The 14,941-nt window shown below is 36.4% G+C and overlaps 4 protein-coding genes and 1 long non-coding RNA gene across 5 annotated transcripts; 2 read left to right on the forward strand and 3 right to left on the reverse strand.

Annotated features, from left to right (window-relative positions):
• The first annotated feature begins 2,157 nt into the window (after window positions 1–2,157).
• On the forward strand, window positions 2,158–7,940 carry LOC111289701 (coiled coil protein). Its single transcript, XM_022880950.2, has 7 exons — window positions 2,158–2,551; window positions 2,856–2,982; window positions 3,064–3,394; window positions 3,540–3,619; window positions 4,786–4,840; window positions 5,019–5,443; window positions 5,909–7,940. Exons 1-7 carry the CDS (start codon window positions 2,214–2,216, stop codon window positions 5,927–5,929), a joined length of 1,377 nt encoding a protein of 458 aa, XP_022736685.2. The 5' UTR covers window positions 2,158–2,213; the 3' UTR covers window positions 5,930–7,940.
• On the reverse strand, window positions 6,807–7,679 carry LOC111289702 (arabinogalactan O-methyltransferase 2). Its single transcript, XM_022880951.2, has one exon. It carries the CDS (start codon window positions 7,662–7,664, stop codon window positions 6,807–6,809), a length of 858 nt encoding a protein of 285 aa, XP_022736686.2. The 5' UTR covers window positions 7,665–7,679.
• Window positions 7,941–9,922: 1,982 nt separating the features above from the next.
• LOC149516230 (uncharacterized) lies at window positions 9,923–12,078 on the reverse strand. Its single transcript, XR_016346595.1, has 2 exons — window positions 11,639–12,078; window positions 9,923–11,534 (listed from the first exon to the last, which is right to left on the reverse strand). It is a non-coding gene; the product is annotated as an uncharacterized LOC149516230 (long non-coding RNA).
• On the forward strand, window positions 10,891–12,146 carry LOC111289369 (uncharacterized). Its single transcript, XM_022880355.2, has 2 exons — window positions 10,891–11,032; window positions 11,144–12,146. The coding sequence occupies exons 1-2, from the start codon at window positions 10,979–10,981 to the stop codon at window positions 12,098–12,100; spliced, it is 1,011 nt and encodes a 336-aa protein (XP_022736090.2). The 5' UTR covers window positions 10,891–10,978; the 3' UTR covers window positions 12,101–12,146.
• A 680-nt stretch (window positions 12,147–12,826) lies between these two features.
• On the reverse strand, window positions 12,827–14,526 carry LOC111289370 (protein transport protein Sec61 subunit gamma-1). The gene is made up of 3 exons (XM_022880357.2): window positions 14,364–14,526; window positions 14,121–14,236; window positions 12,827–13,054 (listed from the first exon to the last, which is right to left on the reverse strand). Exons 1-2 carry the CDS (start codon window positions 14,455–14,457, stop codon window positions 14,121–14,123), a joined length of 210 nt encoding a protein of 69 aa, XP_022736092.1. The 5' UTR covers window positions 14,458–14,526; the 3' UTR covers window positions 12,827–13,054.
• Window positions 14,527–14,941: the final 415 nt, after the last annotated feature.

Below are 14,941 nucleotides of genomic sequence, written 5' to 3' on the forward strand. Positions count from 1 at the left end.
TTTAGTTCTTTATTTGGTTGCCCGAATCTTCTAAGACACTAACCCAATTCAGGATCTAAACACAGATATGCTTTTTTGCCATTAACCACTTGGGTGTTCTTGCTTCCAAAAGCAGCTATAATCAGAAATGAAACCTCAAAAGTGATTCTTTGGTTGTTTAAGGCTTGAAGTTTGAACAAGATCATACTTTTCCTCTTGGATACCTGTCTTTGGAACCAGCAGAATGCATTCTTCAGCAACTAAGAAACCAAGAACAGGCAAGAATTCGTTGGAACCAAGAACAACTGCAATTACGGACTTGTAAGGGAGAATAAATGGTGCATTGGCTACTTGGTTTGATTCCAGTAATGGAAATTCAGGGCCTTTGGACTAAGAACTCACACTCACAAGAAATGCTTCAATGGCTGTGTCCCAATTTGAGTTGCATAATCACCTAATAATCATATTGATGGTAGACCGTACACTGACAGATGACCACTTGCATTATAGATTCCTTGTCTTGTATTGCTTATTTGGTTACAATCATAGAATTGCAACAGCCATCAATTCTTCAATAAAGTTGAAGTGCAGGATAAAGATGTGGGACATGCCAAACCAAACAATCAAAGTTGTCATTATGACAAAACCTTAACATTTGTCTTTTCACATTTGTCCACATATTATGATGAAGTAATACTGTTTTTTTTTTTATTATTAAAGTTTGATGTAGAATCGTAGATATACACGGTTAATCATATCATAAGTCCAACCCTTATTAAGATGAATTATAGAGAATAATCATCCTTATCTCCTTACAGCAAAGATACGAAAACAGAACAGTTTCTCAGACCAGATTTTTCTTACTAAACCTGTTCTTGCTACCAAAAAACTACTAAGCTTTTCATCCAACTTCTCAGGGATAATGAAAAGCTATGTTACTTGGATTCGCGGTGAGTGTCAAATACGGTGTGTGTCTGATATGAATACGTGCAATTTTTTCATATATTTGGAAGGTTTAACTTCCATATACACGTCTGTCAGGCATATCACCATCAAAGCCATGTCTATAAGCATTTTGTACGAGTTACATTGGCTACAGTGCTTTTCCTATTCCAAGTTAGATAAAATCAAAGTTGACCAAGTTCCTACAAGCTCTTTTTTTTCTTTTTTTTTTTCCTTTTTATTTATCATAGGGCTTAGTATTGGTATTGAAAATTAAAAATCTTCAGCCTAGTGAAATCGTGCATCAGCTATTCAATTAAATGCTCGGATGCCAGAACAATCTTAGATATGTACAAGATTCTAAACTTTCTAGTAAAGTTATTTATTAGCCAATCTTGAGGAAAAAAAAAAAAAAGGCATCTTGCTTTTACAATTTAAAGAGTTTTAGTCTTTCAAAGATCATGGTGGGACTCAAAAATCAAAGTCGAAACATGTGCAAACGTGAATCCTTCACATCAAATTAGAAAAAAAAATGGTTACCCCAGTCGGTTTGAAGTGATAAAAGAAAAAAGTTCATCTATCATAAAAGCTGAAGAAGATAAAGATATTGCAGACCTTCCTACAAAGTAGCTCTGGGAGACATTGAGTTATCAAACAATGGACCTGCAGGGAAGACTTAAACTAATCATAACAAAGAAAAAATTCCCATGTCCCCCCAGCTGCTCATTATGACTTTAAAAACAAAAAAAATAAAAATAAAAAGGAAAATGCTCTATGAAAGTGGGAAATGGGAATTGTCAAGTTGTACTATTGTTAATAGAACACGATTAGTGCACTTTTTTTATAAGCGTATACAAATCTATATAACTTTTTCTTCCACAAAATCTTTCATATTTTAAAGATTTTTTTTAATAATAGGATCAAAGTTATTTTCAAACTTTGCTTGAATTTTATTTTCTCTCCAAAACGCATTCTTTCAAAATTTAAAGGATTTTTCTTAGTTCCGTGCAAAAAAAAAGAAAAAAGGAAGAGCAATTATAAAAGTGAAAAAGAAACAAAGAGATCGGAATTTATTCCTTTGCTTGTGGGCTTTTAATCAAACTTTCTTCGGCCTTTTGCTTGCCAAAGTAGTAAGCTAACACTGGCGGTTCCTAGGCGGCAATAAGTTACACATGCTAAACGGTGCGTTTTGACCAAGTAATTTAAAAAAAGCAGTTCGTTTTAGAAATTGAAATTGAAATTGAAATTGGGATCGGGATCGGGATCGGGACCAATTGTTTTGCCGTACAACAATGAAAGATCGTTCAGAGAAACCAAATGCTAACCCTAAATCGAACTTGACGAACCAAAATTACAGCAATCCAAAGAAGGGGGACAAGAAGAAGAAGAGTGAATTTGAGTTCTGCAAGGTTTGTAAACTGAATCACAACCAAGGGCAACGTCATAAGTATTTCCCTAACCACAAAAACTGCCTCTCCGTTTTCCTCTCTCGATTCCAAAACAAGATCGACTACATTCGCTTCTTCTTGAAAAATCCTACCGCTCTTCGACCCGAACACGCTGATCGCAACCGATTTTGGTGCGTCTTCTGCGATACTGATGTCGACGAGCTCGATAGCTCTTTCGCTTGGTAAAGCTTTTAATTTGAAGCGGCTTTGAATTTTTTAATTTTAAATTTAAGTATGAAATTGATATGAGCAGAGAATTTGTAAAGCTTGGCTCAAATTTTTTTTTCAAGTAATTTGGAATTTGCAGCCATTTAAGATTAGTTACTTATGTTATCTAAGGAAAATTGGAAATTGGAAATTAAAAGTTTGGATTTGAAGAGTGAAATTTAAGAGATTTAAAAAGATTGCTTTGCTATGCCTTTCATATGACAGTAAGTTTTATACGTTTATACCTTTTTAGTGATGTGTTTTTGGTTATTTGAACAGTGAAAATGCTATTAATCACTTGGCTGGCACGGATCACCTGAAGAATTTGAAACATTTTCTCTGGCAATATGGTGGTAAGATGGACTGTTTGGACATGTATAGGATATTGGAAACTGATCTGACAAAGGTATGACTATGACCATTTGATTGTTCAAAAGAAAGCTTGGAAGATTAATTGTGTGACAGAGTTCATTTTTGGTCATTGTAGTGGGAGAAGAAGTGTAAGTCATTGAAGATTGAAGCTATGGCTGCTCCTACTGAAGGGTCTTGTGGAGTTGTATATGGAGCTTCAAATGATATCCACAATAACATCAACTTTGAAAAAATAAATAACCTTGAACAAAATACTATTAACACTCTCAAATCAAGTTATTCAAATGTTGTTATGCCTTTACAGTACAATACGGATAAGTATCAGATATCTAATTCAAGATTCCCTGAAGGTGCAAATTTTGGTTCAAATTTGCATGAGGTTAACTTTTCTTTGCCTGTGTGTGAACGTACCAATATGAGTTTGTGGAACTCAAATGATTTGATAGGTATGCAAATCTGGTCATTTGATATTTTTCTCATTTAATCCTGTTCTAGTTATTTCACTGATATCTGAGTGAAGGTTTCTTATTAAAAAAAATGAGTATGTACTTATTAATTTTGTGCCATGTGCTCTGTGTCTGAATGGTCCAGCTAAATGCAGTAGCCAACAGAATCTTCTTTACAAGAATGGAATATGCGCCCCAGGGAATGCTTACCTCAGTAATGTTGGGGTAAGTTTTTTCTCCCACACTTTTTGACTATGTAGCTAATTCTATTTAATTATTTATGAGAAATTATCTTGTGACTGTTCTTAATATGCTGAAATTTGAAGCCATCCTTTAAAAATATTTGCGGATTTAGGATATAGTGTACAGTACCTGGCTCTGTCCTAGAGTTGAATGCAGTGGCTTGACCTAAGGATCTTGGTCATCCTGTTTATTATGCTATTTTCCCTCAGGCTCGAGGATGCTGAGCATATGAGTAGTTAACTCATGAGGTGCACGTATGAAAATCTTGACATTGATGGACACCTTGAAATTGCCTCCCATAGTTATTAAACTGCATGTGCTGGATTGGAGAGCTTGCTCTTTTGCCTTTGATTGAAGTTTCCTCTCTTTACACCCAGTTTTACTATTTCACTTGTGATCTTATTATTAAGATTCTTTCCTAGTTTCCATAATACTTTCAGATTTGCAGTTGGATTCTCGGGATTTTGGTTTGGAGATAAGTTGCATAGGTGACAATTGCTATTACTATTTTTTGCCATTGAACTGCTTACATGTTCAACTAGGGCAGATTCTGCCATCAACTCCCATAAAATTTACAGGGCTTGGCATGCATATTTTGTTTTAGAAAAATTGGTTTTCTGCATCATCTTGAAGCTTGAGCGGAATCCAAATTAATTGCAAATTGTTATTCTTTTGTTATTTGAACGGAAGGGTTTAAGTAAGATATGAGATAGTTTTCTTAACTGTTTTGTCTTTTAAAAAAAAAAAAATTTACTTAGTCCATGAATTTGTGATTATGTTATCACATTTCTGCTCCTTATTCATTTACAAGAGAATGACTTGCCTCAATTTGAAAAAACATGCATGTGTCTTATCCCTTGCGTATTCTAGTCTTTTGCTATGCCTATGCCTTTTCATTATTTTCCATTTGAATGCATGCTTCTGCATGCCAGGTCTTTACTGTTTAAAATTTTCAATGGGGCTAATTGTCTTTTGTCTTTGAACTTTGAATATAGTATTGTATGCCTGTTGTACTACAAGCACATCATCTGGATACCTTCTCGTGATTTGCTTGTATGAAGTTTGGCTGTTTTCTGGGATTTCACAAAGTAGTTTCTTTGTACATGATATTATAGTTAAATTTTTCGTAAATATATATTCTCAAACAGGTGTGCCAAGTGTACCAGAGTGGAAGTGTGGCGAATGGAGAAAACAGTTCTCAGGGTAATGTTTTTAATTAAATTTTGGTTTCAATAATTCGATTTTCATTCCAAGTTGCTGTACAAAGTAAATAAACAGTCTGCTAACAAAAATTGCTTATAGTTGTCTGGTTGCAAAGTGGCGGGATGCTGCCTAGAATGCTAACTTTTATTCATAATCTTATGACCATCTTTTTCTTCAGGTTTGCAGAGCTTAGCTCAAGTCACTTTGATGTCAACAGGAGATGCTGGAGGAAATGTGCACTCTGGAGCAGCTCCTCCTTGGCTTGAAACAGCTGATCAAACTTTGCTAAATGATAAAGTAAAACCAGCTTTAAGTAGCTTTATTTCGTCAAGTAAGTCACAGAAATTCCGTAAGTTGAACCCAAAGAGGGTGGGAGCTGCTTGGGCTGAAAAGCGAAAGATGGAGCTGGAGAAGGAGAAGAGAGGGGAGATTGTCAACAGTGATTGTGATGCTAACTGGCTTCCTGATTTTGGTAGAGTTTGGCAGTCAGGTAGCAGGAAGGAATCTAGAAAAGAATTTGAGATTGAGAAACAGAAGTTCTTCAAGGTTGAAAGTCAGTCTGACATGCCAATTAAGATACAGCCTTACATCAGTAAACGAATGGTAAGCATCACATCCTTGTATGCCATGTCATTCTGAAGGCTAGTTTCTAAAGAGGTAGAAGTGCAATGATAAACATGTGCTCTATTCCATGCTCTCATTTAAGGCATCAGCTTGTATGATTGTCGTCTGGGTAAAGTTAGGTGTCATTGTGTATAATAATGCAGAACTTATAATGGAAATTCAAAAGTCAGCCAAGCTGGTTTTTGGGTTATCTTTTCAGCAATAAAGGACCTGTTTGTAGAATTTCGTTAGTTTGCTTAGAAGTGCAACTATACAACTGCATCTTGAGTATATTGACTTTTAGTTTGAGTATTTGCTAGGAAGAAGCTTGCTGCTTCTTTAAAGGATAACAGATGTAACTATCTAGCTCTGGCATTAATGGCATTAACTTATAACTTTATACTGCATTATGTTGAAAGTAGGTTCTATGTTTATGCAATTTACCTTTTCCCCCCTTTTTGGCAGCGAAAAGATTCTGGTGAATGATGATTAATGATCATGCAGAGGAAAGACCATTCCAGTGAAGATGATGCTCAAAGAATCAAGTAGCATTCTTTTGTTTTTCCCCTCCCATGGTGAATCTAAAGACTCATAATGAAAAATTTTCAGGAAAGGGAAGAGTGAGCCATGGTGATTTCACCAATGATATTAAGCAACTGTTAAGATTCCCTAATGTATTTCTCTGGATTCTCATACCATCTCTCAAAAGTTGTGTGCACTGTACAGCATAAGAAATAATTTTCTTTTGACCCCTCTTGTCTCACAATATGTATGTATAGCTATGTTTCTGTTCTTTTTGTGGCAATCAGATGTGCAGTTTTAGGTTTTGAACAATGGATTTCTGAGCCGTGGCTCCCTGTTTATACATATAATTGGCAACCTTACAAGGGCCAGTTTGCCTTAATTTATTATGATACTTCAGGTCATACAAGATATTAAGAAAGAAGCTGTTAGTGCCAACAAAGTGCATCTATTGTTTCTAAATTCACACGCATATGAACAAAATATGCAACAAGGCTGTAACACTCTCCAATTCTGACGGACCGTGTGCATCTATTGTTCTTCATTTACATGCATGGCACATGAACAAAGTATCCAATTCCAGGTACTTGCACTCTACCAATGCTGAAAATTAAAATATCTTGCCTGTTTGAGCCTGAATTCCACTCGTAACGATGTAGGGGATAATTATGTCTTTATATATGACATCCGACCTAATACATCCTGGATGCGGCACTCTGATTTTGGTGATATTTCTTTTTATAAAGTAAAATTCAATCGTATCTTATTCACAGATTTTAGGACGCCCGAACTGTAGCAATGGTGCCACTGATTGTTCTGTTGCTGCAGAAAAAGAAGGCTATTACTCTATCTGAATCGTCTTAGAAGAGCAAAACCTTGTAGAATTTGATTGATCGGAGATCCTGAAGTTCCAGAATTTTCCTTTAGCAGAAACCAAGTTCTCTTCGCACAGGAATTCCCTAGAAAACCATTTTTCAATTGTCCGATGAATGTCATGTACTACAACATCAGTCGTCTTCCCAGCTCTGGCTAACATGCTAGCAGTGTAGATAGTTGACATCCTGCCTGGTGCTTCTGGTGCGTCCCCAATTGGTCCGTCCACCACCACGACATCCCATTTAAGCTGATACACTTCTTGTGGTAAATTTCTCAATGCCAATTTGCAAGTTGTTTGTTGGAGCAGACTTGTACTAGGATCGCAAGCAGGATTTTCCCTGGCATGCTTGAGCAGCTTGTATGCCTTCTTAGCTGGTACCCGGTACTTGACCTTATAAATTCGAGTCCCATTAGAATCAGCTTTGATTTCACTTACCTTGTAAGGGTCATCCTCGAGAAAAAGAGTGACGCCTCCTGCATTTATTGATGAGAGGTTGAGGTATTGGGATTGAAGACCAAAAACAAGGAGGTTACAAGGTGCTTTACGGCTAATGAGATTTGAAAGAAGCATGAATTCCTTTGGGGTGAGAAGGGTTGCATTGGGGGAGGTTTTATGTGGACTGGTCTGTGCCCCTGGTGCATTTGATAGAACCTTACTGCATTCAGAAGGAGATGAACACTCCTGTTGGAGGGACGATGACAAATCAGCAGCTGGAGATGAAGAATGTGAAGTAGTGATTGCAATTTTAAGAAGCCTGAGAATGGAAAGGCATGACAGGATGAAAACAAGCACCGGGAGTAGTTTCTTTCCTGGGAATTTCATCCTTCTAGCTGCTCTCCCAAATTTGGGGCTGGTACCTGAGGCTGTAGTACTAGAAAATTGAACCGAAGGAGTGATCTGAGGGGCACGGGAATGAGATACTTCAGGAGGCATTTTCGTCCTTGGCTTTTTTCCTTTCCCAGCACCTTACGGGCACTGCTAGTACATCCTCCTTACAGGGTAATTGTGGGTTTTTGATAACATGGGGTTGTTATTATGTTATCAATCTTCGTATCATCTTGAGTGAGGAAAAAGAAATGGTTTTTGCTTTTGTTTCAAGTGTTGAACTTTTCCTTTTTATCAGCTGTCAGTAAGATACCTAATTGCTGCGGTTGCCACGTTGAGTTTCAGCAATTAAAGCTAGTATCGGTATAAAAAAAAACAATCATTAAGGTTTGGTGTTTCCATCATTTTTCATAAACCGATTCAAGCATAGGCACGTTGAGGCATTGTTTGATTGGTTCGTCATTGTATTTTAACTGTTTTGAGCTTGTTTGGTGGCCATGAGTGGTGTTGAAGGAGGCTCCTCCAGTTTGTTGCTCCATCACTTTCAATCATTTTTTACTTTGTTATTTGGTACAACTGCATATGGCGGTTGCATGCGAAACTGTTCAGGTTTTCGGCTTATTGGAAACCTTGTTACCGAGGGCCCTGTCATGGTTTAGGTCCATGCTAAGGCTCATACAGAGTGAAGATTAGGAAAAAGAGACTTTGGGCACGCAACGCTGCAGCCCAGCTCTGGCTCATGCGTTGCAATTTGCAATCCATATGTTTCCAAGTCTCGACTAAGCTATGCAAATATGAACCCTTCAGTGACTTGCAGACACGGCTATTATCTGTTTGCCGGAGGATTGTGATATTTCAATGCAAGGTAAATCTATAGGGCAAAGGATAACAGGCTATTCTTCTGCAAATGCATCTTTCGGCTTAGGAACTTTAGGTAAGTTTTGAATGGATCCAATCATGGGTGGTCCAAACCCAAAAGCTGTTTGGTTCATAGGTATTTGCCCCACTTGAAGGTGAGATTACTCTGCAGATTTAAGGTCAAATCAAACCCAAAGTGTTACAGTCCCCTTGCACTAAAAGAACCCCAAAAAAAAAAAAAAAAAATCATACTATTATGTAAAAGTAAAAGGCTAAAAGTAACTCACATCTGAGGGTGGAAATAAAGAGAGGTGATTCCAAACTAGGATTCAGGGTTCATAGTTTATTACATGTAATTGGAGTATAATTAAAAGCTTTAGGACAAGTCCCGATCACTTGATGAGGCAATTTAAGCAAGGGACTTTTAGCAACTTTTAAGGGACGAAAAGTTGTTATAGTCGGCACTAAATTATGTTATTAATTCTTAATCAAATTTCATTTGGTTATTAAATCTGTTAATAAGTTGGTGCAGTGGTACTTTCAACCGTCAAATTTATCAAAATAAATCATAAAATAAAATGATGACAATGAAAAAAAATTTCAAACGATTAAAATTTTATTTAAATGCAAAATGAGAGAGATTTTTAACTTATAAATAAGTAAAAATCTTTTTATCACGCATTTAAAAGGATCTTAAAAATTTTTATGGTTGCTTATGCAATCTCTTCAAACTTGTCTAATTCTTCTCTTTAATATGTGTTCAAACTAGAACTTCATTAGCACTACTAATTCGTTTCTCAAAAATTTGCTTAAAATTTCTTTGACAGCTAAGTAATTTCATAACTGATTATCATAATTAACTTTGTTGTGGCTGTAAGTTGCCTAGGAAAAAAAAGTAAAAGAAAGAATATTATCTAATTAAAAGTCATAAACATAGAATAATTGATTACCTCAAAAGAAAAAAGACAAAAAAAGAAAATTTGATGAATGATAGTGAGAGGGAGAGAGAAGCTTAACATTTCCCACTAATTACTCTATTTAATTATGCCAATTTGCACATAAATTAAGCTTTTATTATAGCTTTGTCTATTTGTAAGCTCTCATTCAAGGCATCTCTATAAAGAGCATAATTTCTTCCTTTTTTTTTTTTTTTTTTTTTCTGCTGACTGCATAAACATTGTTTCTACCGAATTTAATGAAATGATTCTTTGTTCCTTTTCTAGTCTGAAACAAAATCAAGGAAATATCAAAATCACCCTGGAACAAATTTATGGGGTAAGGGCAAATTGAAGTGATGTTTGTGGTGCTAAGGTCAATTGGATGTTGAGGTCATAAATTGTTAGAATTTCATGTTCTACTTTGTGCCATAATTCCTCATTAATGTAGGAACTTGAATATGTTAAAATGAAACACTTCTAATTGAATTTGTTAAAGCAATTGGCTTCATTAATTATCTGGTCTTTGACATTTGCTTCAAAATATTGGCTAGGGTAACCCAAGTGCTAACGATAATACTCAAAATTCAAGGAATGGTTTCAGAATTTCAGGTATTGGACAATTTCTCCATTCCATGGATGTATTGTGTTCATTAAGCTTTCCTGGTGACTGCTTCGTTTGCCAAGGAACTATCCATCAGAATAAAAAATTTACAGTCCAAGAAGCTCAACTCACCGCTTCACATTTCATCTCTAACAGGTCAACTTCAAGCCTGGTCTCCTCAGCCTCAAGATTCCTTTCCCACCAACTTTGTTGGAAAACCATTACCAAAAATGGTCACTATCCATTCAAGAATTTAAAATTCCCAAGTTGACATTTCCTCTATAATTCAATTCATTTATTTCGGAAAATCAGATGAGAAATTCAACTCCATTTCAATCCATCCCGAGGCTGGTTGATTAAGGCAAATACTCGAGCTAGAGTCCTAAACTTTGAGCCAGGGTTCTGGTTATCAAGCATTGCTGTTGTCATTGTCGGCATATCTTCATTCATCACAATTTCTTGTTACCCTAGATTTGGACTTGCAACTGCAGCAACAACAAATGTCCTAGTTTGGCTTGGTATTCTAGTCAAGCCAACTTTTCTTCATTTTTTTCCCCATATTTTCCCTCCTCACTCCGTATCTTCTTTCATTGATTGTTTTATTTCCTGAAATTCCCAGGTTTGTTCTACAACAAAAGTTTTGGTTCACACCTCTATATTCACTCCTGCTTTTTGTTGTGCGGTTCCTCAATCTCTTACAAGTGTTGTTTATTGGCCTGAAGACAAATCTTTGACTGCTGGAGAGTGGAGAAGAGACAAGTTACTATGGGTTGTAGCAACGAATACCAGTTTGTTTCACATGCGGGATCTAAGGTAAGTGGTTATGATTCAAGAAGTTTATCCTGCAAAGTTTCTACAGCAAAAGCTTCCATCCATGAATCTTATTGAAGTATTTGACAACAAGTTAGGACATAATGGAACCAAAATCACCTATACAAAGTAGCAGACCAAGCAGCATGGTTGTTAAGGTAAAGTCCCATGTTCATTCACCCTCCATTTTCTGTGTCTTACACAGTTACTGCAAATTTCTCAATCGAACTAAAATTTGATTGTTTCATCTGATATTTTGACAAAAACAGAAAGCGCATACTGTGATTCCAGCCCATATTGTAGCCGAGGCCATCTCAACGCTCCATGGTCTTGATCTCAGATGGTCAGGTCCCATCACACCAACTGAAAGGGAATATGTTGAACAGTATGTCTTGGCAAAATATCCACAGTATGCAGGGCAAGTTGAAATAGAAACTACAGACCTCTCTTTTCTTTGTATCAATGAGGAATCCTCTGAGCCTGCACTTGATGATAAAAGAAAATCACTTAGAAGTAATTTTAAAGACTCCTCCACTCCTTCCTTTGGAACCAATCTTCCAGAGCTGGATAGGATTCAATTGGAACCATCGAGACTGCTCGATATCCTGACCAAGAAATCTTCCTTTCCTGGAAGTTTCATTTCAATTCCTGAAATTCAAGCTAGAAACAAAGTTTTGAAGCACTGTGGGTTACCAGATGATGACTATCTTGTTCTGTTTACTCCAAACTACAAGGATGCGATGATGCTAGTAGGAGAAAGTTACCCTTTTTTCCGAGGGAACTTCTACATGACCATCATTGGTGAAGAAATGGATTATGTACGAGAGTTTGCCAGTTACAAGGAAGCAAAAGTGATCCAGGCCCCTGAATCTTGGTTGGATCTGAGAATCAAGGGATCACAACTTAGCCAGTATTTTAGGAGGAAGTGTAAGCACAGCCCAAAGGGTTTGTTCTCTTATCCAGCTGATGTAAATGGAGTGCGTTACTCCATGCATTGGATTTCAGAAGCTCACAGGAATTCATGGCACGTTCTACTTGATGCAACTGCCTTAGTTGTTGGACAGGATCGATTGAACCTTGCGCTTCATCGGCCCGACTTTGTGCTTTGTAGTCTGGAGAATACACACGCTGATCAACCATCAAGGATAACTTGCCTTCTGGTCAGGAAGAAATCCTTTGAAACTACAACGTCTTCATCTCAGTCACTGAGTGAAAAGGGAAATTAGCTTATGTAAATACATTATATATATATATATATATTTTTTACAACAATGACCTGAAGATAAGGGAAACTACTGTAGATGGTGAGATTTGGACCCCAAATCTACTAGATTTTGTGGACCAATTTAGCTAAATTCTGAGATTTGAATACATTATATGTTTAAATTAGTTAAGCAACATCTATATCAACATATTTCGGAATTAGGAAATTTCAAACAAATAAAAATGAGTAGGGTCAGGACTCTGGATGAACCTGTCAGTGATGCACTCCATGCATGAAATACATTTATACAAGTTTGATTAATCGCATGAAAGATCACAATTGTGGCAAATTTCTAAAGTTGTTTTCCAGGATTCTTAATCTCAGCTGGTTCCTTTCAAGCTGGGGTTTGATTTTCGGATATCATTTCAAGAAGCATTGGATAATACTACTACTCTTTAGTTTTATCTTTTCCGTGTAAATTTCTTGCACAGTATCGACCCATGCAATCGTTAAACATGTTCTTCAAGCCACCAATTTGAAAAATTGCAATGGTTAATTATTGCTCAATTAAAAAAGAATTTATATGCTTTTGCAGGTGGCAAATATTCCTGTCAAGTTTACTTGCTTCGGATTCAAGGAATCAATTCAATCGAACAGTTCGTCCTTTGCTACTCGGTTTCTGGGTTTCTGGGTTAGCTATTCGTTGCTTATACTTTCAAAATATCAAGACACGAAATCCCCAGGAAAGTGAAATAACCAATCAAATAAGAATTGCAGATAAAAAAATACAAATCAAGGTAAAATTAACCAGAATCTATTACAAAGAAATTACAAAAGAGTTCAGATTCAAGGCTACTAGTTCAACCTAATAATGCATTTAAAATGGGACGACTATGAACTGTATTGTAACATTCCTCTTTGATGAGAAGCAGCTGCAACCAATCAAATGGTCACATCCTCCAGCAATTTCTACAACCTTCAATTAAATTTCAAAACCAAATCAAATCTCTTTTCAGTTATAGAACAGGAATTTATAAAAACTTTCAATTGATGATCACCAAGAATGTTAAATGTTAAACAACTTAGAGCTAAAACAAACTTAAATAACAGTACACAGAGCAGATATACGGTCAATTTCAAAATTCAAACTGATGCTTGCATGTGCCAAAGGTTTTACTAAAACTTGAAAGAAAATATAGCTAAACTCTATCATTCATTTATCATTTAAATTCTGTTGAAAACAAGCAAATGCTGTAAGTATGCTATGAAACATTGATTGCTAATGATCCACTAATCTCGACATTTTGAGCCACAACAAGATGAAATAGACGGTCAATGCCTAATTATGCTAAAGCCTAAAACAGTAATTCTCATATCAAATTTTATAGCTATACATGAGGGTGGAAAATGAAAGCTATACAACGTAGAAACTAAAAGGGGCCCAGTAGTTTGCAGATTCAACACAGCATCGCTAACCCAGATCATCAAAATATGAATTAAGATCCAACACAGAATAACTAGACTCCAGATCAACAAAAAACAAAAGATTGATGAGATAAAATATACTCTTCATACTCAAATCCAACCAAGACTCGGGCGAAAATGCTAGTTTGTGAGATGGAATGAAGCTGCTAGTTTTGGAAGCATATAGAATACAAAGACATGACATTTGCACGAACTCATCAAAGGGTGTCAATCAATTAGCCTACTACATCCATATCACATAAATCTAATGGGTTAGCTTTAAAAACCAATATATTGTTTGTAAACAGTCATGATTCCGGATAATGCAAATGCTTCAAAATTTTACCATTTTTCACAGATTGACTTTCATTTTTTCCCATAAACACAAGAAACAACTTGTAATTCAGTGTCATGATGCAAATGAAAAAGAACCATTTTTGAACTAAAACTTGCATGCAACAACAGTGATCCAAAGGCCAAGTATATCCATCATGCGCACGCAAAACCAGATAACATTAGCATCCAAACGACCGAGTCAAGAAATCAAAACATCAAAAAAGATTGAATTGGACAATTACCTAAGCGGAGCCAACGATAATGTTGTTAATAGGAATGAAGATCAGCTTAACGAAGAATCCAACGAATCCCATCACTACGAAACCGATCGCTGTACGGAACGCCACCTTCGTGAACTCTACATACAGAAAACAATCAGCATTTTCCAAAAAAAAAAAAAAAAGATCCTCACAAAAAACCCTAAAAATTTCAACAGATCTAATTTAAAAGAAACAAAGAAAAGGAAAAACACAAGGGAAAGATACCTTTCCGATCGGGCTTGTGGCAGCGCTTGACGAGACGGACGCTGTCCTTGGCGAAGTCTCTCAAAGGATCTACGACGGAGTCAAGGGCGTCCATCTCTCTCTCTCTCTCTCAACGAGAATCGAATGTCAAAAGAGAAGATTTTATAGGCGACGGTACAGAAGGAGCCGTAGTGTAAATGCAACTTCATAAAACGTGGGGTAGTTTTGTAAATTTGTTGGGTAGTGGATAGATAATTCATAGTCGTCGGAGGAGACTTTTCTGAATCAAATTTGGAAGCCAATTTTGGCTATTTTGAGACCAAATCATCCATAAATTGTAGGTGCCCATGGGCCGATGGCTGCCCACAATTTTGGGCCCCTTAGACAGCATTTTCTATATCTGGACCATTTTGGGCCCAGATTAAAGGCTCATTTGACATGTTGGGCCGTAAACAAACTATGGCCTTACTATAACTACAATGTCACTCGGGGGATTTGGTCACGCTTTACCAACTAACCATGAACAAAGCTTACAATGGACCAAACTTCTGGTTGATGTTCTTAACTTGTTCCCTTCTGTTGCTCTCATCAATTATAAA

This window comes from Durio zibethinus, chromosome 11 (genome assembly GCF_047325235.1).
Source record: "Durio zibethinus cultivar Kanyao isolate XHJ-2024 chromosome 11, ASM4732523v1, whole genome shotgun sequence".
In the NCBI taxonomy this organism is placed as follows: Eukaryota; Viridiplantae; Streptophyta; class Magnoliopsida; order Malvales; family Malvaceae; genus Durio; species Durio zibethinus.

Excerpts from the sequence above, each read along its gene's own strand:
- LOC111289702 (XM_022880951.2), bottom strand. The coding sequence starts at position 7,664 with ATGAAATTCCCAGGAAAGAAACTACTCCCGGTGCTTGTTTTCATCCTG.
- LOC111289370 (XM_022880357.2), bottom strand. The coding sequence starts at position 14,457 with ATGGACGCCCTTGACTCCGTCGTAGATCCTTTGAGAGACTTCGCCAAG. Across the intron at positions 14,237-14,363 it reads CCACAAGCCCGATCGGAAAG|AGTTCACGAAGGTGGCGTTC; the intron begins GTATCTTTCCCT and ends TTCTGTATGTAG.
- LOC111289701 (XM_022880950.2), top strand. The coding sequence starts at position 2,214 with ATGAAAGATCGTTCAGAGAAACCAAATGCTAACCCTAAATCGAACTTG. Across the intron at positions 3,395-3,539 it reads GAACTCAAATGATTTGATAG|CTAAATGCAGTAGCCAACAG; the intron begins GTATGCAAATCT and ends TGAATGGTCCAG. Across the intron at positions 5,444-5,908 it reads CTTACATCAGTAAACGAATG|CGAAAAGATTCTGGTGAATG; the intron begins GTAAGCATCACA and ends CCTTTTTGGCAG.
- LOC111289369 (XM_022880355.2), top strand. The coding sequence starts at position 10,979 with ATGGAACCAAAATCACCTATACAAAGTAGCAGACCAAGCAGCATGGTT. Across the intron at positions 11,033-11,143 it reads CAAGCAGCATGGTTGTTAAG|AAAGCGCATACTGTGATTCC; the intron begins GTAAAGTCCCAT and ends TGACAAAAACAG.